This window comes from Melitaea cinxia, chromosome 7 (genome assembly GCF_905220565.1).
Source record: "Melitaea cinxia chromosome 7, ilMelCinx1.1, whole genome shotgun sequence".
Lineage (NCBI taxonomy): Eukaryota > Metazoa > Arthropoda > Insecta > Lepidoptera > Nymphalidae > Melitaea > Melitaea cinxia.
The window spans coordinates 11,144,265-11,167,488 of record NC_059400.1 but is presented as its reverse complement, the minus strand read 5'-3'; the positions used below and the strand labels follow the sequence as shown (position 1 = coordinate 11,167,488).

Sequence of the window (23,224 nt, the reverse complement as noted above, 5' to 3'; positions counted from 1 at the left end):
TACTTATACTATTTCCATGTATTAAAAACTGAATTATCCTATTTATGCGCCACATTGTACATAAATTAAGAACGTCTTATATTTCTATTCATCAAAGATGATTGTTAAGATTAAACAATGTGTTTTTGTAAATTTGTTGTTATTTTAACTATCCTGTACCTCATGTAGTTTTGGATTTTCCCGTGTTGTGTTAGTTAAAAAAAAATCACTTTAAATATCACCCTACTCATGAGACCCCTCTCTCATAATAATAACAATAATGCGGGCGGTCCTCAGATTTATTACAAGTATAAAATTTATTAATGTCCATGTGTTTGTCTAATATTAGGTCGGGGAAAAGGTTTATTTGTATTTTATATAGACATTCAAGGTAAGTTATAATATATATGTACCATTTAGTTCGATAAATTGCCGCCATATCGTAGGTAGTGACTGTACAGTGATGTTAACTTTACACTAGCTAGAGAATTCTGAAGAGGCCGAAACAGATGTTAATCTAAAGTTGTACGATCGACGCTATACGGTGGATGCATTAAGACTTCTCAGTCAAACTCTCAATTTTTCTTGAGTGGCTAAAGACGTATGTGATCAGGTGTTGTCGTGATGAAATATCACATCTTTTCTGTTGATTAATTCTGCTTGCTTATTCTCAATGTCTGGCTTAAGTCTCATAGCTGTTGACAGTAGAAATCCGAATCGATGGTTGTGTCTGGCGGTAAAAGCTCACAATGAATTATGCTCTTCTAATCCCAGCATACACTCAATATCACCTTATTGCGTGTTTCAAAGGGCGACCAGAGCGAAATGCATATTTAACATCAAAATTTCCTGACATAAAATATTTAAACCAATTTTGTGCACCTCTTACCGACACTGCCTCATATATGTCACAAATGTCACATCAATAAATGTCACAAATTTTTTTCGCTGCTTGAGTCACATTTTCCCCCTTTTTAGAGTAACTTTAAAATGTACCGAATTTCTTTGTTGGAATAACTCATTTTGGCGGACAGAAAAACAAATAAAAAAGTGGTGGGAGACTGTTTTCAATTTTTAATTTAATTTTTGAAATGTGAACCTTTCATCGTATTAAAACTTGCCAGTTACAAAGAATACAACCACAAAGATTGTATTGCAACCTTTTACTAGAATAGGTATACGAAAGGCCTTTTCCTCGACCAACGTTTATATGTTAAGCAATAACTCAACTTTGACATACATAATATTATAGATTCCATTTAGCTTTTATATTGGTAACGTATATAAGGCAAGCAAGAAATGACAAAGAATTTAATAGGGTAACGTATATAAGGCAAGCTCTAATTGAACTACTATAGGAAGGACCGCAATGTAAATTTATCATAAGCGATTTTTTTATATATATATAAATAATCATATAAGGCCGTAAAAAAGATTATATTTTATTATTTCTAGCTAAAACTACCATTCAAATGTGTAGCAAGAGTCCTATCTACTTAAGTATCCTACCCTAAAAAGTATGTCAAGTATCCTATCTATTGGGTTCAAATAATTTTAACACCTTATCACTCTAGGTGCCATAAAATACTATATGTATCCCATAATATTTAGTTGTAATTTACTTGTATGTTGTTTTTTCTTATGACTAAGGATTAAAAATTAGTTAAACGTAACTCTTACTATAACTAGTACAACAACAAAAAGATATAAATCATGTTTTTGATAGATTGACTTAGCTTGTACCCACAGCTGGGCATGGCTTCTTTCTTCCGTGGTCGGTTTTAACATGCTTTCCTTCTGTGTTGCCGATGGGGACACCCACAAGGATAAACAACCAGACCGAAAATAAAAATCTGCACAAATGCAAATATCCATCACGCGTGGGAATCGTACCCGCAGTCGCCGGTGTGTGAGCACCTACACGGTACACGTACCACTATACAAGAGTAATCTCTAAATTATGTATCACAAGTATATTATTATAGAATTAGTTGTGAAATATTTAACAAATATTTCTATAATATATTCAAGCAAAGAAGTTCCGCTATAGTATTCGTTTGGGAAAGAAATTTGTAATTTTTTTCGATCACTTTGCAAAATGAAATATACAGATTATAAGCTGGTTTAAAATATAAATTTCCCTATATTTATTTGGTCGCTGAACGAACTGAATACCATATAACTAGGGCGCTCTCCAAAATTAAAAACTTATAACTATTAACTAATCTAATCTAATCTTTAATTAAGTATCGAAGTTATAATCGTAAAGTCTAGCTAGTCAAACGATAACTCGATAATTAAGTATAATAAAATTCATCTTAACAAAATATCACTTAACATTGTAGTTCAAAGGAATCAATCCAGCCGATTCTCGGGCTCGGGATCTCGGATAACCGAGTTTCATAAGAAAGACTAAGACATAGGATCCAACAAGGGTAACTGTTCACTATTTTGGTACAGAATTCAACGGAAGTAATTTTAAAAGGAGGAAAAAATCGGTCACTTAATATTTCAATTTTGTAGCATTTGTTCTCAATCATTTTTTTTGTCATTGTAAGTTAACTGGTCGAGGCGCGGTCAGGAGCTAATAAAAATAATAATATTAAGTAATATGATAACACGCTAGCGAGTAAGATAACCTGCCGTTACAAGGTCAGGATAATGTCCACCACATACGTGCCAGGAGTTAGTACAAGAAACTTTTAAGTGTAATCGAGTGTGAATTGAGGTCCTAAGGTCGTCTCGACACTTATGATTTATACGACTATTATTAGGTGCTTGGGTCACATGTTAAAGATCAAAATTTGTCATTTCTTAAACAATAGTCAATTTAAAATACACTTTTTTCTATTTATGAAAACACATACGTTTCGTTAATGTTATGTTTACAACTAGCTGTGCCGCGCGGTTTTCACCCACGTTAATTTGAGGAAAAATGACCTATAGCCTTCCCCGGTAAATGGGCTATCCAACACAAAAAGAAACGAACCAGTAGTTCCTGAGATTAGCGTGCGTGTTTATTTAACCAACAAAAATTGCCGTATTTAATAGAAAACGTTATAAACCTTTATAAATACAGCTATTTTTCAATAAATCATGACAAGAGCGTTTTGTTTTTAAATACACAAAGTAGTACTTAAAATATACGTCTAACAGAATTATTGTCTACTGTACTATGTATCAGGTTACCGTAGTAGTATCCAAATTTGTATGTATGACATAGGGATATATAATTTTCTAAGAATCAAGAAGCGAACCGAATTTAAGTTTATTTCGAGATTTCGTTGCCGTTTATTCTCGGCCCTTCCTGTTTCTATAGACGACGTGCAAATTTAAGGGCAGGTACATTTATAAAAAAATATCCACCTCTATACTAATTTTTCCTCTCTACTTATAAAATTTCATTATATGTAAAAAAATACGATCGTGAAAATTTTATCGAGCGCCTTCACGGCAATTCAATCTTTTTTGTATAGAGTAAATAAAAATGAATCAATCGATTGAAAAAAAAAAGTATAAAGGTATAAGATTTTTTTTTGAATTCAATGTTTTCATCAGAGTTTCCATTGTTTTTCATTTTCTGCGCGGTAACTACATATATCGCGTCACGCGGCGTTATCAGTGGCGCTCTCATCAGTAGCACCGCGAACGTCATAAACGAAGCACGTACGCGTTAACTAGATCATTTTTCCGCGAATTTCCTCACCGCGAGACGATATCACAATGACAATGTATTAAACTTTATTAGCTTACCGTGAAATCAAGTTGGATCATTACACTAAATGAATTTAATCAGTTTAATGATAAGTTAATGGGTGTGTGCACCCCATGTATGTGCACGTGATCGGATTACAGAAACGAGGGATATATTTGTTTTTGTTTTATAAAGATGTAAGTATCAATGTTGGGGATATTTTTTAATGAATTACTTATGGGTTCCGTTTAAAACCGATTGGCTCTATTATCAAAGAGTGCAGATGGTCGACTGCTGTTTATCTTTTATCGATATGTTTTTTTAATCTTTATCTATTTTTGTCTTCTTCGGTTTATGATTTAACTTATGGAGTTTTTTATTTAAATAAATAACAGAAGCTGAAATAGAATATAATATACATTTTAAAATTTAATTTGTAGTTTCTTCCTTAATGGAACTATCATTTATTTTTTAAATATAATTAAAATATGTGCAATTATTAATTGACGTGACTTCATAATTTTAAGACATTATATTTGGTGGCAGTAACAGGCGATGATTGTATTGTAAAATAAAATTATATTACCAAGTTTAAACAAATGTAATAAACAAAACTTTTTGGTTCTGTATGTCCATCAGTTATTATTCAGTTAGTGAGGTTAATATTTAAAAAAAAAATCAATAAATATACAAAATTCTTCCTAGTATAGGAATATACGTTTTATTCTTTTAGGATGTTTAGTAGTTGTCTTTATCATAATAGAATTCACAGACGTATGTTGTATACATATACACACTGTTAACTCTGAAAAAATTGTATACATTTAATTGACGTGAAACATACAAATATTAAGGAAAAAATAATAAACCAAACTCGTCATGTTATTGGTTATTAAATTTTGAAAAGATAACGTTACATAATACACGATATCATTATATTACGGTTTTACCAACATTTAAATAAATATTAGTACACAGTTGAAGAATTCGTTTGCTTGAATTAAAAGCATTAATGTTATTAAAACCTTTTTGTGATTGTTTCGTCAAACGAAATTTTAACAGATTTAAAAAAAATAAGGAGATTCTCAATTCGAATGCATTTTTTATCAGTTACCTACCTACTTTTTACTAGGTGACGAGTACTTTTTGAGTTACCTCTAATAATGCGTATTTACTTGATTATTTATCGTCTACTTAATCGTCTACTTACGTCTTACTATATACTTCAACCAAGTATTAATATATAAAGCAGGTAAAACCGCGAGGTATGCTTATGTTACATTCGCATTATATTTGACGCAAGGACATCATAATACGAGATATAATATAAGGCTTGACATTACAATTTCACAATAACCTTCGAATATATTAACATAGGAATCCATGTATTGGAAAGATTTATACTGGATTACGGCAGTCAATCTACAAAAACGTTTTCGTTCAATGAATGGATAATTACTTAATTCAATAGAACAAACTTACGTTGAATAATTATATTATCTATTTGTATTAAAACAATAATGTAACAAGGTTACTGATATATTTTTTAAATATAATTTAATGTTTTACAGTTAAAATTAATCATATAGCTTAAACTCGTAATATATAATTATGTATAACTAGTTGGGCCCACGGCTTTAACCGCGTTGATTTGAGAAAAAATAGGCTTTCTTCTTCTTAAAGCATACTTAACATCCTTTTTTAAATAGTTTAGTTTTTTTTTATTTGTGGATGCCGGGAGAACAAACAATTAATTATCTATAAAATGATATATAATTTATGTGGTTATGGTTGTGGTTGTAGTTTAGTTCTTAGATCTTCTTCATTTACGTAAAATGAAAAGTAATCCTTGAATTATTTAAATGTCTAAAAATTCCCATGCATTTGATATACCTATAATTATTCCTTGTAAATTTTAAATTTTTTTTTAGTACGAAAATATGTTATTGTATAATTCTGTAATTTTGTCTTTGAGAAATAAAATGCATAAAACACTCTCTTGTAGCTATAATAAATAAATATCCAAAGGGGAAAAAGTTTAATTTGATTCCAATAACACAATATAATATAAAAATAAAAAATAAAAAACCGAATTATTGAGTTACCTTTTGTGTCTCATGTATTATAACATTCAAGCTACCATTAGTACGTTTCGAAATAGTAAATATTATTTTTGATGAATACTTGTTAAATTATTTAATTTTGTAAATCATTAATTGTTATCATTTAACTGTTCAGTTGAATTAATACAGTATTGCTTGGCCGTTTTCATTTACGAAATTACTGTGCATACATTAACGAATGAAACAGCACTTAATTTGAAAACTGAGGGCAAATATAATTTTCGAGGGACGTAAATAAACGATGAATAACTAAAATTTGTATTTTGAAACTAAATTTAAGACCGAAACTATGTTAATTAGTGAAAATATGGGATGTAGAGATAATAGCGGCATAAATTAACGACGTAAATATCATCAAAGAAATGTAATAGCGGTGCTATACCATATTTAGTGAAAGGTTTTTTTCTTACTTTGTTTTATTTATTTATTTTAACTTAGCGAAAATTCTAATATCCAACTTAATGTTTTATAGTAATAAAATCATCTCTTTATAATGAAACAACTGAGGTGACAATGGTTGCCGTAAAGTCTCTGAAACGTCGGGCATTTAAAAAACTTATAAACCGCAATAGAATCCAAAAAAGTTGTTTCATTATAAAATCATCTCTTATATTTTAAATTAATGACAGACAAAAAATCTGTTCTTGCTTCATAGCACCTACATAATGATTTATATGAAACTCATCACCAGTTTCATAAAAAAATATTCTTCTACTCGTATTACTCTGGAAGATGATAAAACTTTCAGTGAGTATTCAAAAACTATATATTAATTCCAATCAGCATTTTTTTCTGACATTTTTGTTACTGTTTCGCTCCTCAGACGCAGCGACACGTTTTGTAGATTTTGTTATTTCTTGTTAATATAACTTTATGTTGGCGAAGATATGATTAAAATAATTTCACTTATTTTAGATTTATCTTTCATAAATAAACTAACCTTTCCTTCTATATAATAACAACCCAAACGACGTCAAAATCAAAGTAATTACAAATTATTAAATAATATACAACAGAGGGAGCTGATGGACGTTGTCTTTTAATTAAAGGCAGTATAAAGACCAACGCCTCGAGTGATTTCTCTTCAAGAATTATAGCGTCCGGTAAATCGCAATGGGGAATGACTCAAAGGGTAGAAGTTAAGTCTAATCGCCGGACCACACAATTACCTCTAATGAAACAAAAGACCTACGGTATCTTTGTCCTTCTGTAGATACGTAATTGTCCATGGACAAAGATTAGTTAACTGCCAGATAGGCTGATAGAGCTGTGTATTGAAATATTGTTGTTTTATAGAGAGAGAGTAACATTAATAATTTTTCTAAGCTCTTACTGTTTGACGAATAAAACCGTCTTAGGTCTTAACCATTAATAACACCCTGTAGCTCATAATGTCCATGAAAAATCGTTGATTGATGATAAATACTCATAAAAATTTCAACAATCTTATTATTAATAGTGTTGTCTTTTAAATGTAAAAATAAATTTATTTAGAATTGGATCTAAAGGTTTCGAATTAAGGTTTTTTCCGCCTGCTTACGACAAAACTGCTAGTCTTTATAATAACTCAATTTAGTTTTAACCCTATTACGTTTATTTGGTCCTAATGGTCCGACCTTTTAGTAAATCATATTAAAGATTCCATTTGTATTAAACAATACATCGCGTATACGACTTCAATCATGGATATTGGATATATAGTGTATGTAGAGATTTTGTATACTCCCTAGGGAACTTTTCATTTCCCGAATTAAATAGCATCCTATAAGCTAGCACCAGGCCGAGATTCATTATAATCTAGCTTATGCTTTGCGATTTAATGCGAAATTTGTCGAATAAACTGAAATTGTTCTCATGGTTTTACTGAATTAGTTTTTTTCGATAAACTTTAAGAATAAATGTATAGAAATGTACAAGTTTTAAAATAATTATATGGAATTTTTAGTATTTCGTTTAGTCCGTAGTTTTGTAATATTTAAAAAAATACCTAAACCCACGTTATGGTCAATGGCGTGCAGACGACATGTAGGTCATGGTCTTTGGACACGCCTATACTAACGATAATATACTTTAGCCACTCTCGTAATCCTCCTTCGTAACTAATTAGAGATAAACGTTTAAACGCATCTATTTAGTGATCATAATTAGCATTCGATATAAGTTGATTACCTTCGTCTTCTAGAGAAACTGCGACGACAAATTGATTCCAGATAAAGATAACTATTTCTTATTCAATCAGATTAAATATTTTATTAGCTATTCTAAAGTCGTAACAGTTTGATTTTCTGCATTTTGTTTTGTAAATTTAATGACCAGAATTTTATGACTATGATTTAATTTATCATTTAAATTTCTTAATTATTGACTTTAATTGAAACACAAAGTGTATAATAATATAATTTTAATATGCTGAGTTATAACGTCTGCAGTCCATAACGTTAGTAAATAAATATAATTTTGACTTTTGCGTCCTGTACACATAATAGAAGTGTTAGATAAAAAATGTTGCGTCAATATTATAAGTACAAATATAATCTTGTAATTAGATGTGAAACGTCTTATTTTAAAAATATAAAACAACAAAACTTTTAATTTAAGTGTTATACGGATATAATGATTACGTAAATAAGAGCTTATCCAGATTACAAGGGCTCGGCGCCTTTTTCGATGTACGATATGTTGGATAAATACCTAAATGAAAAACGACCACGTGACGTCATTATTCTATAAATGTGTTTGCCAGCAAATGAAAAAAAAATCGTCTTCAACGAATTCGACAAGTAATAAATAACAGTGAATTAAAATTAGCATTACTAGAGATAAGTCAAAAAATAAACGTCAGGTCCTCGATCAAATTGATATGGGATCACATGACAAATACCAGATTTCTATTTTAAAAAATAATCAAAATCGGTCCACCCGTAAAAAAATTATGAGCTAACTCAGTTAATAATGATAAAAAAAAACCTACGATTACTTGTGATAAGAAGCAAAATACAATTTTTATGTAAAGTTAAAAAATGATATCATCCTCTATTGAAGCTAACAAATATTTATTCAATGAAATCACAAGTGAACAATTTTCATTACGTAACATAAAAAAAAATTGCAAACTTTTCTTTTGTAAACAAAGCGAGCGCAGAACACAAGATATTTGCAACGACTTGAACAAAACTCGAGCGCCATATATCAGTTGTTTTCCCTAAGATATAGTTTGTGAGTTCCTTTGCTGTTAGATGAAACCAGGAACGATGTACTAATCTTCACCTCCCCTTTCTACTCCATGATTAAGAAACATGAGCTGGCGATGTCAAAGGTGAATACGGAACGCAACATATGATTTGTTCCTCAGTTCACATCTGCCTTCAAATGATCCTTGATTATCCATTAAATTCTTAAATCAAATACAATGTACTGCGTACTAGTATTAAATATCTTTGTGTGTAATACGCGTCCTACCAGTACACTTAATGTTACTTCACTTACAGTCACTGCTATTAATTTTAAATGGGATTAAGCCTTAAAGCCAATAACATAATTATTTAAATAAATTCACAACAAAACTAGCAATTACTATAAACCGTTGTTATTAATAAATTTGTCATATACAATGCTCTCCCTAATAATCAAAGTGCGAGCTCAAGCTTGTTGGCAATAAACTCATGTAGTAATCCCATCCCTACGTTTGACACCGTTTTAATAGTTAAATCAGAATAATTGTCATGTGACATCCCGTCAAGGGATTAATTAAAAGCCCGTATATATTAATTTTCAAATGGCTAATCGTATGAATAAGTAAATATCATATAACTAAAAAATATTGATACAAATAAGTATGTTGTATCACTTCAGCCCAATACAGTCCACTGCTGGACATAGGCCTCCAAAAGTTCGCGACAAAAATGGCGTGAACTCATGTGTTTTACCCATAGTCACCACGCTGGGTAGGTGGATTGGTGACCGCAGGGCTGGCTTTGTCGCACCGATGACGCTGCTGCCCGTCTTTGGCCTGTGTATTTCAAAGCCAGCAGTTGGATGGTTATCCCGCCATCGGTCGGCTTTTTAAGTTCCAAGGTGATAGTGGAACTGTGTTATCCCTTAGTCGCCTCTTACGACACCCACGGAAAGAGAGGGGGTGGCTATATTCTTTACTACCGTAGCCACACAGCCTATGTTGTATGTATATTGGTATTGAATAAATAATTTCAGACCTTTGTACCTAATTGTTCTTTTCATACAAAATGTAGGTAGTGTATGTAGATAAAGTAATAAATATTATAATCAATGGAAAAATTAATTAGCAAAAGTACAAAAAAAATGAAATAAAAAAAATGTCTTTATTTATTTTTATTGATTGAGTATAAAATTACATAAATAATTTAAATAAAAGTTTACTAGTAATATTTTAGTTTTACAAAAGTCATATTATACAGTCGGGTGACTGATATTACGTCACTTCTGTTATATATTTTTCTTCGTTCCAAAATTTTTAGAGAAAAAATGATTAATATTATTGCTCTCTAATAACTAAAATAAAAAAGAAATAAAAAATTCTGGTATCCAAACAATTACTTGAATAAAATATAATAATATCGAAAAGCCTATATAATAAATGTCTATTTTAAATTTTTAATAGTCAAGTTGTAATTTAAAAAAAAAATACAACTTGAAAAAGTGGACGCTTATTCAAATATATAACGGAAATTACCAAAGGAATCCGAAATGTCTGTTAATTGTTTGATTATTCTTCCGATGAATCACTCATTCATTAGGTCTTGCGATGTATATACATTGCATCATCATCATTTTATTCCATAGGAACATATCAACATTTTAATTATAGCGTTTATCACATATTTATTTTATAATTAATATTATATATTCATAGTAAAATTTAACATGCTCGATACATGTTAGCCTATCGTAACATAACAGACCTTCTTTCTACGAAAGATAAAATCTAATCAACTGTAATATAATGTGAGTGAACAAAATGTTAGATATTATCTTGGAAATAAATTTTTCAGCACGTTGTTCCTCTAGATATATTTGTATTCACTTCACGAGCAGGATTTAGAAAGGTTAATAGGGAGATAATTGCCTCAGTATTTTTCTTATTGTAACATTTAAATATTCAACGCGGTGTGGAAATATATTTCAGTGTGACTTAGGAGGCTGACTTGTCGTCTATGGATTACGCTGAATTGCTTTCAGAGATTACCGGATTTTATTCATACAAAGATTAGGTTGCAATTTTTAACGAAGTTATTTACGCTTTAATTTAGATTTTAATAAATGAAAAGTTACTTATATCTATGGATGCAGGATTGTTGCGTTGGTAAAACTATTTTATATTGATTTCAAGGAAAGATGGTATGTATTAACAAAATAATATAAATACATATTTTGTGTAAGTTTTACAATGTAAACATATTACGTAATAGCAAATTCGATTCATTATTACATGTTGGGTGCGGCAGGTTCACAGTTCACACAGCACACAGGATCTGGGCTCCGTTTGTTGCGCGCACGCAGTCATCCGTTACGACGCGCCTTGTCACATTTATCCTATATCGTAACTTTGAATATGTAAATGAAGTCAATAAAGAGCTGAACTGCCGGTACCATTAAGAAAGATTACATCGCAAATTGCTTTTTTCGTGAAAAGTAACGGCAATGGTTATTTCTGGGGAGATTATATAAATTAGCAATGTAAAGAAGTTCTCGTATTTGTTAATCTTACCGTTATGTCCTATTATATTGTATTTATTTGCTCCTAACTTCGTAAGCCAAGATCAAGAACCAAGATTAACTAATATGTAAAAACGATAATCATTACCAGGCGGGTCCAAGCGCAAAGAGACATGGTAGGCCTTCAAATAAAATGTTATAAACGTTAAACGTTATAGACATTTTGATACATACCTATGCATCTTCAACGTGGTTGGGAACAGCGTTGTAAATTAAGTACCATATCCTTATCTTTATAGAAGCTTAAGCCCAGCAGTGGGATGTTTATTGGCCATTACAATACAGTAAAAGAGACAAGTGTTTAACGACTTTTCTAGTAAGCATCAAGTTGCAACGATATTTTCGAAGGTTCCATTACACTTTACTGTAATAGAATATAACCGTAATTTTTTTTAAACTGTGTTCGACAGAAAAATAAACTAATATATTGTCCTGTTACGTAAGAATCCTGTTAATCTCATTTTTTCAATCTCTCCTTCCCGCTTTCATTCCCGCACTAGGGCTGTATGGTTGGGGTTAATCTAATCCCATAAAAACATTAGTTTTTATATTGTTTTACGTTTCTATTACCCAATACATGTTTATTTTTGTCTCTGACATTCAACTAACGCGGTGTTAAGATTAAAGCGATGCCAAAGCCACTTGGCAAGGAAATCTACCTGTTAAAATTATATCTGCCCTATTTTAAAAACTTAACTTTTACAACAAATATAATGAGGTATATCTTAATTATTTTGTGGACTTGAATTATTTAATTCAACCTCTATACCTACTATTATATATACAACGTGTTATTAAACTGGCGTCATTCCGTTTAGGGCCATATAGAGGATATACGATGGACGCATTTCATAGCCGAAATTATTCGTGAAAAAAATAAAACAGTAGTAATTGCAGCTCAAAACTACTTCAGCTTAAAATCGACACATTTGAAAACAAAAATCTTGAGTAGACATGGTTAAAGAGGCTATAAATAATCGATTTAACTGTAAAACTCAATTGGCCCGGTCATTGATACGACACTAACTTACCCATAATAGTAATTTTATAAATAATAATTATAAATGTAGTAATTAATTATATTATTTTTATTAAAACTTTAGGGTAAGTTTGTTGCATATTTAGGTTATAATATCGATTCTGATCGCCAGTTCCATAACATGTTGTATATATTCATATTTCTTGTACGAATTTTCGATTTTTAACAAGACATTATTTATTCATCTACTCAATTCAGATACATTTGTTTCAACTTGTAGTGGACGACACTTTATGTTAAAACAGTTTTTTCATTTATTAACTAAAATTGATGTAATTAAAATGGACTTTGTAGACTCAAGTAGGAATTAATATATATTTTTTTATTTCACTTGTTTTATTTATAATTTCTAATATATTTCAATGTTATTGAAACATATTAATAATTACTGTTACTATTTCTTACTCCTATGTAAATGAAACAAATGTTAAACATCAACCTTGCTTACAATCCTTAGAATTTATAAATTATTTATAAAATAATAGCCTCGTCGTAAAGTAACTTAATTATAAATTATTTATGTTATACTGAATATTTCATTTGGCCTTTAATTATATCCCTGTATATTAATAAAGTAATTAAAGTAGATTAAGAAAAAATATGTTGTATTGAATACTGCCTGTATAGACATACTATCCCTACTTCAAAAACCTTTTAATTTCATACTGATTCGGAACTAAAGAAGGAACTTTTTCTTCTTCGATATAATTGGAACAAACGCGGATTGGCGCATTGCATCAACAGTATTTAAATATCTCTCAAATCGTGCAGCTTTTCTCACGATATTGATTTAATTGATCATCATAAGATGAATTTATAAACAAAAGCATTTCAAAATATATCGTTGACGAACTTAAAAGCAAAATAATTTGAATTACTGCAGAATAAGAAATTTATATAAATAAAAACGAAAAAGTAAATGTGTGTGTATAAAACACAAGCTCGGCTTATCAAATTGGCTATTTTTAAGGTGTTCTAATAAATACTTTGATTCTTATGGATTATTAGCGAACTGAACGATTACTTCAACTTCACGAATTTTACAATTTCAAAATACAGGACAATGCCTTTCTTGCTAATTTGGAAATTGCGAAATAGTCGTTGTTCGCTAAAGACAGCAAAATAAAAAAGAGAACTTAAATTATTTTTTACATAGGCAGGTATACTAATTGCAAAAATGATAATATTTATGTTCTAATACTCAAATCGATACGTATTCAAAATATTTGAACAAAGTCCCTATATGAACAAAGGGATCGGTTATCAATTATCATAATTATATTTGATTATTCTCACCGGAAACTTGACTTTCTCCACAATTATTCTGTATGTACACGTGAATTCAATATTTGTTCAACACCGTTCGGAGTGACGTACGGACCGACTAACCTAAATCCTTCACCTTCGCGTAAACGATGTTTCATTATCATCGAACTTATTGAGCTGGTTATTACAGGCATTCTTCACCTCTAGATAATTATAACTAAGGCTTATTAAACAATTATTTATGTTACGACTTTAATAATTAAATTTACACTTTAAATTTTTGTTAATCTTTACATGATAAGAAGCATCCGAGGGTCATTACTTACTCAAACCTTTTTAATAGTAGAACTTGTACACGATTATCGAGAATTGGTAAAAATAAAGAACTTATATTCTTTTATTTGTCGATATATTCATTATAGAGTTAGAGATATTCATTTTGGCACGAGCTGCTATATGTGTGTCAAGCTGATATAGTTATTAAATAACTGTGTGGGAAATTACGCGTAAACAAATGCGTTTTACTCATAATATTGTATGTTGAATGTTGCAATTTGGTAATTATCCTAGTTTAAAATTGTACATTATCTCTAATTAGATATATCTCAATAGTCCACTATGAATACGTGTCAAATAAATACAAATTGAATCTATAAACATTTATTGACTAGTCTGTTGATGTAGGTGGCAGGGGTGGACCGGTCCAGGGTTGTGGGTTCGATTTCCGTCATGAGTCTGAGTGTACGAGTATGCATGTATGTACTAAACGTATAAAACGCGGGAATTAATTTGTGTACCTTAGAGACAGTGACTGAGTGAATGTTTAAACTACTTTTTATATTTACATTTGTAAAAACTGGCACACATGACACCCATGCCGAGCAGGCTCAAAGGATCCATATGGATATTTTCTTTTATTGTTTTTGTCAAATCATATTTAGCCAAAATCATTTTTAGTATAGAATGTTATGGTGTGTAGTATAGGTATAGGAGTTCTCGTAGGTAGTTTTTTTATGTTAGCTATATATTTCATAAATATGGTTGTGATTTACAGAGACCGTGATGATTGCGCCGACATTCAAAGCGCGTTCGTCCTCGCCAGGTATCTGTTTGACGAAATGTGTTGTGTTTTCCTCTGAGTGACCCCCGAATACGTAGAAAAAAAATTAATAGTATTTAAAATAACATGTATGTGAATATTTTTATTAAATACCACCTTTTATTAATAATTTCACTATAATTACAATAATAATCCCAAAAACGATTTCACCTGTTCTATTAATGCAAACAATTTAAATAACAATATACTATGGAAATTGTATTCTATTAATCTGATATGTTGAAGAAATGAAATGCGACGTTCTTTGGATTCTATATCGTAAATTACAAATATTTATGATTCCCGTTTTAACGTCTCATATCAACAATCAATAACATCTCATACAACAAAAATAAAAAAAATAACACATGAATATCAGTGTTTAAAGTTATATAATATAACTAATATTAATGCTATGTCGGATATAAAAACGTCAAGTTATGTGCGAATGACAGAATGATAAAATATATTAACATAAGAATGGCGTAGCCTTGGCATATGTTTGTACCGCATTTATGTTAATTGCCTGGAAAACATGAAAAAGTTTTTTTTTAATCCACTCAAAACGAAGTAAAGTGTTATCGACAACGTCTGCCGTAGTATTTTTGCATATTTGCAAAATTAAGTTATGAATTTTGCACTTATTATTATTATTTATGAGATCACATTGTTTAAGCACACAGTTGAATTTTTCAAGGTTGTTCATGAGTAAATTAGAAATCGTTATGAATATCGAAAAATACTCAAGTTGGTTATTGCGAAAAATACCAAAACCTTGTTTTTAAACTTATATAGTCGTTAACATTATTGTCGAAACAAAATGGGATATTTACAATGTTACGTGGATCTTTAAATTCTCGGTAATTTATATATTTTAATCGGGAATCGATTTCGTTGACATATATAAAAAGAATCAGTATTGTTGCTTCATCCCATACTTTGCCTACCAAAGAACAAATTCTGAGAAGTAATTTTATATGCAAAATCAAAGAAAAGAATTTATTTATTATTAATAAAAATACAATTTCATGTTAACTTTTCCGCGTGTAATAAGAATAACGTGATAAATTATCTTATAAGTTAAATTCTCAGTACTGTTTCTCCAATCAATTCAAATCTTTTATTAAATAATGTTTCCATATAACTCCTTTAAATTATACACTTGCTTGAAAAATTTATATGTATAACAACTTTTGTCACTTTTAAACTATAAGCGGAATTAATATTGTACCTAATAAAATTTTATTTGACCAGGATGAACCAGGTTATGAATTACATAGTTTATTAGGTACCTACGTCGAAGATATGATATTAAATTAATATTTCAAACAGTCATATCAATAGAAAATTTGTACAGGTGAAATTGCATTCATGTAAATACGATTATATATGGTATACGTGCATAATGAACATTAATCCTTTTGAACTAAAAGTGTGGAATTATTTGATCTGCTTAATTGCGTTCTCATATACCGCAGTCTGCTAATTCATACTAAGTGGTTTAGAATGTGTGCATGTTTATAGTTTGTTTTTTAAGTTTGATTTGTGGTGATTTAACTTATTAACAACTTACCTAGTACTATGTTTAAACTTTTCAACGTTTATTGGAAAATGCTCGTCCAACGCTGCACCGTAAGTAAGAAAATGAAGTTAGGTACTTAGCGCGATAGAATTACTAAAATTGTATTAAATATATTATATATAAATAGACATAACGAGGAAAAGTTATTAGGAAAAACAAATATGAAAAATTATAATATATATCAATTTTGCATTTGGAGCGATGAATTGAATAATATATCAAATTTCTCTTCGAGAACTATTTTTACGTATTAGACTTGAAACAATTATTCAACTAACAAAGGCACGCACTTTATTACATATTTACAAAAGCTGGCCTGTATGAGTATCTCAATTTAGCAGCAATCATAACTTAAAAGGTCATAAAAAGGGCCCCATAAAGAAAGCATTAGCATTTCTTCGTGTTATTACGACGGGGACTTTTATGACACGGCCTTCCTTGGTGGATGGTTAAATCGAATGGAAAAGAATTTATCGGGAACATTTCACTGAAATAATAGATTTTATTTCTTTTGACCATATAATTTTATTTGTTCCGTACTGACTTCGATTTTTCTATTTTTACTTGAATAGATGAAGTAAATTATAGTCACGACCTCTACATATTCTGTTGTTCGTTCTACTCAATACAAATTTAATTTCATTGGTATGTTGTTCATATTTCATTAAATTTTGGTAAAATTTATATAATGAACTAGCCTATTGTAAGGTCAAGAACAAAACTTACATTTTCAATTCCAACGCCTTTGTGTATCTAAAACATGCGTAAATTTTTTTATTTTTTTTTTAGGTAAATTCAAAGAATTTATGTGTGTCTATGATACTTTTGATTTTATAAAATCTAACAAATGTTATATTTATCGCACTTCAACATACAAACATCATTCCAATTGGCATGAAACGAAAACATTAATTTTGACATAAGGTGATCACACACACGGAATAGCATTTAAGAAAAACTATAACTACAAGAATTATTAAGGAAAATATTAATAATTTAAATATATATCAGTGTACAAAGTTGAAAAAGCAGTTGCTTGTACATAGTTTAATAATGCAAGTCATGTAGCGTCGTATTAAATGTAAGGTTGGAGTTAAACCCGGTTCGTATCGTTGGCGACCGCGGGTGGCCTTTCTAAGCTAATATTACGTCATATTGATAACGCAAGCACTTCCTTTTCGCGGTAAGAGCAAATATACAACCCGATGGAAATCCTAATGGATTTTTTTTTTCAATTCTTTATCGTTATCCTATCGTTTTATCTCATCACAAATATGAAGTAATCGTGTTTAATTATTTTAAATAAATGATATTTATGTTAGATAAAATTTTATAATATAGGTGTATATATAGGTAATGTATAGCAAAGCAAAAAAAATTTTTAATTAAATAAATTTTTGTTACGTAAATAGAAAACATATCACATAAAATACGTGGATGTACGTACCACTTCCATCATTACATAGTATATAATTTTGTTTGCTCGCAAACGAAAAAAAAACGACTTCAATTATATCGACAATCTCCTTTCCAACAAAAAAACAATTATCAAAATCGGTTCAAAAACGACGAAGTTATCCCCGAACATACATAAACGGTTATACGGTCGAATTGAGTAACCTCCTCCTTTTTTGAAGTCGATTAAAAACAAAGTCTCATTTCTATGTCTTTAACCGACTGACTTACAATTAGATCAAAGAAGACAACACAAGACAATACTGGCTTAGATCTTTAAAACTACGCAACGGATTTTGATGCGGTTTTCTTTGGTAAATAGTGATTCCAGAGGAAGGATTATATGTATAATACATGCATAATATAGTAGAGGAACACTGATAGTTTTTGCAAACGCGCGAAGGCAGGTCGGGTCGCTAGTATGAATATAAAAATTCTCATATAAAAATAATTTTGTATAAACACAGTTTTATAGTTTTTTTCTGTATTTTTGCGGTTAAGCTGTCGAATGATATACGCAAAATTTGTTGGACAATTTTATTAAAATATATCTACTACAAAATGATTGTAAAATGACTTTAAGAAGCTACATTTTTCTGAAAATAGAATAAAGATAACACTCAAGGATATGCTATAATTTAACAGTTTCCATAAATGTGCCTATATTTTATAATGTCGCTATTTATATTAATCATATTTTTATCGGATTGATTTAATAAAAAGCGAATTTTTAAGACTTGTGAGGTATCGAAATAGTATGTGTGTACTGTTGTGTGGTGTAGTATACGTATTAATTGTTTATATTACAAAGAAGATAAATGTAATGCGAAGTTGTGAGGGTAACCGAGAAAAGTCACGGACTCCACAGCAACAACTTGTAACCGCATCGAATGCTTCGCTGTCAAAACTTAAAATGGCCGTAATAATAATGTAGTTGGGAATATATTTCATCGCAGTTTCACCCGAGACGTTCATCTATACGTAAATATGAACCACAATTGTAGTTAATTATATTAATAACTGTTGTAGAAACAAAGATAATATCTATATTAAATTTTATATCATATTATTGAGTGTTTTTATGTTGCTTGAAAACCGTCCCCGTTTTCAAATTGCATACGAACGAAATAAAGGATTTTAATTAATGAAAATTAATCGAAATGTATTTATTAATTCCCTATTAACTAAATATACGACATAGTTTGTTTTATACTTCCGACATTAATATCGACGTTCAATATCACACACGTCGTAAAATAAGCGGTTGTCGTAAATTCTAATGCGTAAGGCATTAGATTCAAGGACTCGTGGTAGGCAAATTTGATAATGTTGGTTCAAGTAAACATTTTGTTTACATTTTTGGTATTACTTAAGCATAATATTTTACTAACATCAATTGTTTGAAATAAAAAAATATTTAATTATATAATTTGAGCAAAAAAATCACATCACTCATCACTTCATCATCAAGAAAAAAATGAATGACAACGCCTTGTATATTAATTTTTTTAGAGTATAAAATTATGATAAGGTCTTTCTAGGTACCATAACTTACATTATTGGATTTAGCATTTGTACCCTGAGCGGCCAGGAAATTTTCCCGTGCCTTTCTCGTTGTTATTTTTTTGTTTCTTTTTCGTATTTTTTTACAATAAGCTTGTTTTAGTCAACGACAGTAACACTCATATAGAAAATCAATGTGATATAGAATATGTTGAATTTATAAGAGAGAGAACCGTAAACCTTACTTCTCCACCTTTAGTTCTTTGCTACTTTGATGGATCGGGTACTGAGAATATTTATGTTTAGTGATCACATAATAGGCCACAGTAGGTGTCCCAATATAGACGATCATAATAAGTTCGGTAAGATTGATACTAGCGTTTTCCATTCTAAAAACGTTTACTTCATTTAAAATCGTTTAAATAGATTAACATTTATTGTAAGTTCAAGATATTACTTTGGTTACTATTTTACTTAAATATTTTTTTTCAGTTGTGCATACTACGTAAGGACGTCTAGCTAAAAATGTATACGATGGCATTGGTGACTTTATGAGTACCTACTTCCAAAATGTCAACAGATATCGTACACACTGCGGATAATTTATTACGAAAACTATTTACTTAAGCACCAACATTATTAACAATTATTTAAATATTGAGTTTGCTAAGATTTTCAATTTAGAATTATAATTTCAATGTTAAAAACATATTAATCTCAACAAAATTTGAACAGACCATTGATTTGTTTCTTTATTAGTCCTGTAAATTTCTTTGTCAGGTGTTCTCCGTCTGTATATATTTTTTACACGATAAGTAATCACCAACATGTCATTTACTAAAACCTTCTCCAAACACGCTGCATCTTATGGTATTATTCCGATCGATTCAGTAGTTTTCGCAGTATAACCGATCAAAAAAAAACCGGCTCTCCATTTATTACTATAGACATATATATACCAAATGTCCTAAAATGTTTTATCAAATATCAAAATATTTTTTCGTATAAAACGCTTCGATATCGATTGTAGCAACATAAGAGATGAACAAACACAAACCCTTTTAGAGCACCCGTAGAGTAAGTAGTACATCAAATACAAATTGATTTATTTACATTTTTATGATTTCTGACAAACAGTTTTATTTTTGAAATACAAAATATGGGACATTCTATCATTAATTTCTTGTATTTTATTTGACAGAATATAGTTATAATTATTGGTTACAATGCAGGAAATAGACATTTTTAATTAACATTAGCTTTGAATCTATCTGTAAATACTGAAAAAACTGTGACTTGTTCAGTTGAAATTGGAGTTCATCAACACGGCCCCGTTATTATCGGGGGTAAATATGTCACAATGTGCCAGAAGGAGGTTTCAAGCTCCCAATGGAAGTTGGCGTACTCACACCACCGTTTTTACATTCTTCGTCTATATCTTTTCTCCAATAATAATTAGTCGTTTATGGCAAAATGATAAGCTGCATTTTTTTTTGCGAACAAAAGTATCTAAATGTGTCAATAGATAGGTAATTATTTTCTGAAGTCCTACGATAGCATACCATTCACGTGTAATTCCCCAAATTTTCATACCTTTATTCTATAAAAATAAATTATAAGCTCGTAAATAAATAAATATAAAATAATATAAAAAATTCGTCTGTCGTCGAACGTGACAACTAAGTTATATTTTGCCGGCAACTCGTTAGAATATTATTGGTACATAATGCGTTATGAATACTTTTTACAACTTTTTCCATTACGTTGTTCAGATTTACGAGAAATAAAATATATGCGCGGCGTAAGATCAATGATAAAAAAAAGTTGATAATGGCTTTCGATCTGAAAATTAGTTTCGGTCACTTGTTAAAGATATTTTAATTTCCGAAGTCAATACTAAATACGCTCTTTCATAATCTGTTACATGACGAAATTAAAATGTATGTAATCGTAAAATATATTCACGTGTCAAATCATGTGTGAAAAATACACTTGATTATGCAGGAAAGTCTGTCCTCTTTAGAACGCACAAAGGGTCTATCTTCGTAAAAGCTCTTTTGTACTGTTATTGTTTGTTTTGTTCACCAAAAGCGATGTTATCAATAACGCCCCTTTTGTTCATATATAGTAACACATATTTACTCAAATTAACATAGATACCATATAAATGGACATTACTAATTTTGTAATTCAATATTATGACTGCTAATATAGTTCATATTAGAATTGATTGCAAACTATTAATATCTTTCAGAAACTGGCAAAGATATTAGAGATACATAACGCTATATTTGGTACTATTTTTAAGGTATTGTGAGTTTATTTAATAAGGTGTTTAAATAAATGAGTCACTGCTTAAACTGTCACAAATGTGTTACAACGTAGCACTATTACTGAGCGTTTAAGGTATTGGCACTCGTTAATAAACTCTATAGTTAATAATGGTATAAGGTGACCTTCTGGTTTTTTTTTTAACCCAGAAACCCGAAGATAGACATTTGTTACAGTAATACATATGCTATCGAAATCTACACACATGTATTCTACAAGCGCCACGAGGCATTAAATATTTGCTGAAAGGACTATGTCGTATTCTGTTTGACTACGTAACAAATTTAGATTATTATGGTTTATATTATTTTATTTGATACTAGCTATCCCAGCGACTTCGTCCGCGTTGAATTAAAATAAATATTGTTCAGTTCGCAGAGTTACAAAATAAATAAATTTCAAAAATAAAAGTAGCTTAAGTTACTCCTTATTACATCAGCTATCTGTCAATTAAAGTACCGTCAAAATCGGTCCAGCCGTTGCAGAAATTAGCCGGGACAAACAGACAGACAGACAAAAATTGTAAAAAATATTATTTTGGTATATGTACCGTCGGCCAAGAAAGTGGTGTACCACCCTAAGGTTGAATGCCGTTTGCAGATTCATAGGTGATAAAGATTAGTTTTGCTTGCAGATTGATCTGACAACTTCTATTGTCGTCTTTATCTGATTATTGATAACGATATTATTTATACCTAATAGAATTTAAAATGTCATGTATAATAATGACGTATGAATACTTATCTATTAGGTTTACGTCATTATTATATGTCTCTTTCAATAATATCTTTTAATAACGAACCTTGTTGTAATTTTTGATGACCAGGAAACTTAATCAAAACTGGTACACTACTTTCTTACCACCGTACCATATCCATATGTATTGAGTCAAAAGCGGTAATTTTAATATTACAAACAGATACTCCAATTTTATTTATTTGTATAGATGGGCAATACTTTCTATTATACTATTATACCTTTTTTATTTTAATCACTTAAAGACCAAGTAATATGGACTATTGCGTGTCCTTTAAATTTATTTAAAATATCTTGAAAAAGCTCTAATATAAAACAACATGTAATAAAATTAATCTTAATGTGTAAATTACAATTCGCAAGCAAAACGAAATCCTCCATTGAATAACTTCGATTAATTGTTTTGAACCCATGCATAGTAAAGACGAACCAAGATGAGCATCACGAGTTATTATAAAGTTCAGAGTTCTCTATCCATTTATTAATTAATGCGTATGTCTTGCTACAATATTGAACAAAATGAAAACACAATATTTAGCTTAACGTGAAAGTTTATCTAATAAAAATAAAAAATAAAAGTGTAACCGTCACTAAGACGTAAGATAAGTCATCATACGTTGAATTTTTCCTACTTATATTTGTATAT

General features: G+C 29.9%; 1 protein-coding gene across 1 annotated transcript in view; it reads left to right on the top strand.

Moving 5' to 3' along the window:
- LOC123655356 overlaps positions 1–23,224 on the top strand; it is an 87,480-nt gene that overhangs the window by 16,624 nt on the left and 47,632 nt on the right. Inside the window, exon 2 of the mRNA XM_045591168.1 lies at positions 14,907–14,954. Coding sequence (XP_045447124.1) covers positions 14,907–14,954 — 48 coding nt within the window. The remainder of the gene's footprint in view (positions 1–14,906; positions 14,955–23,224) is intronic.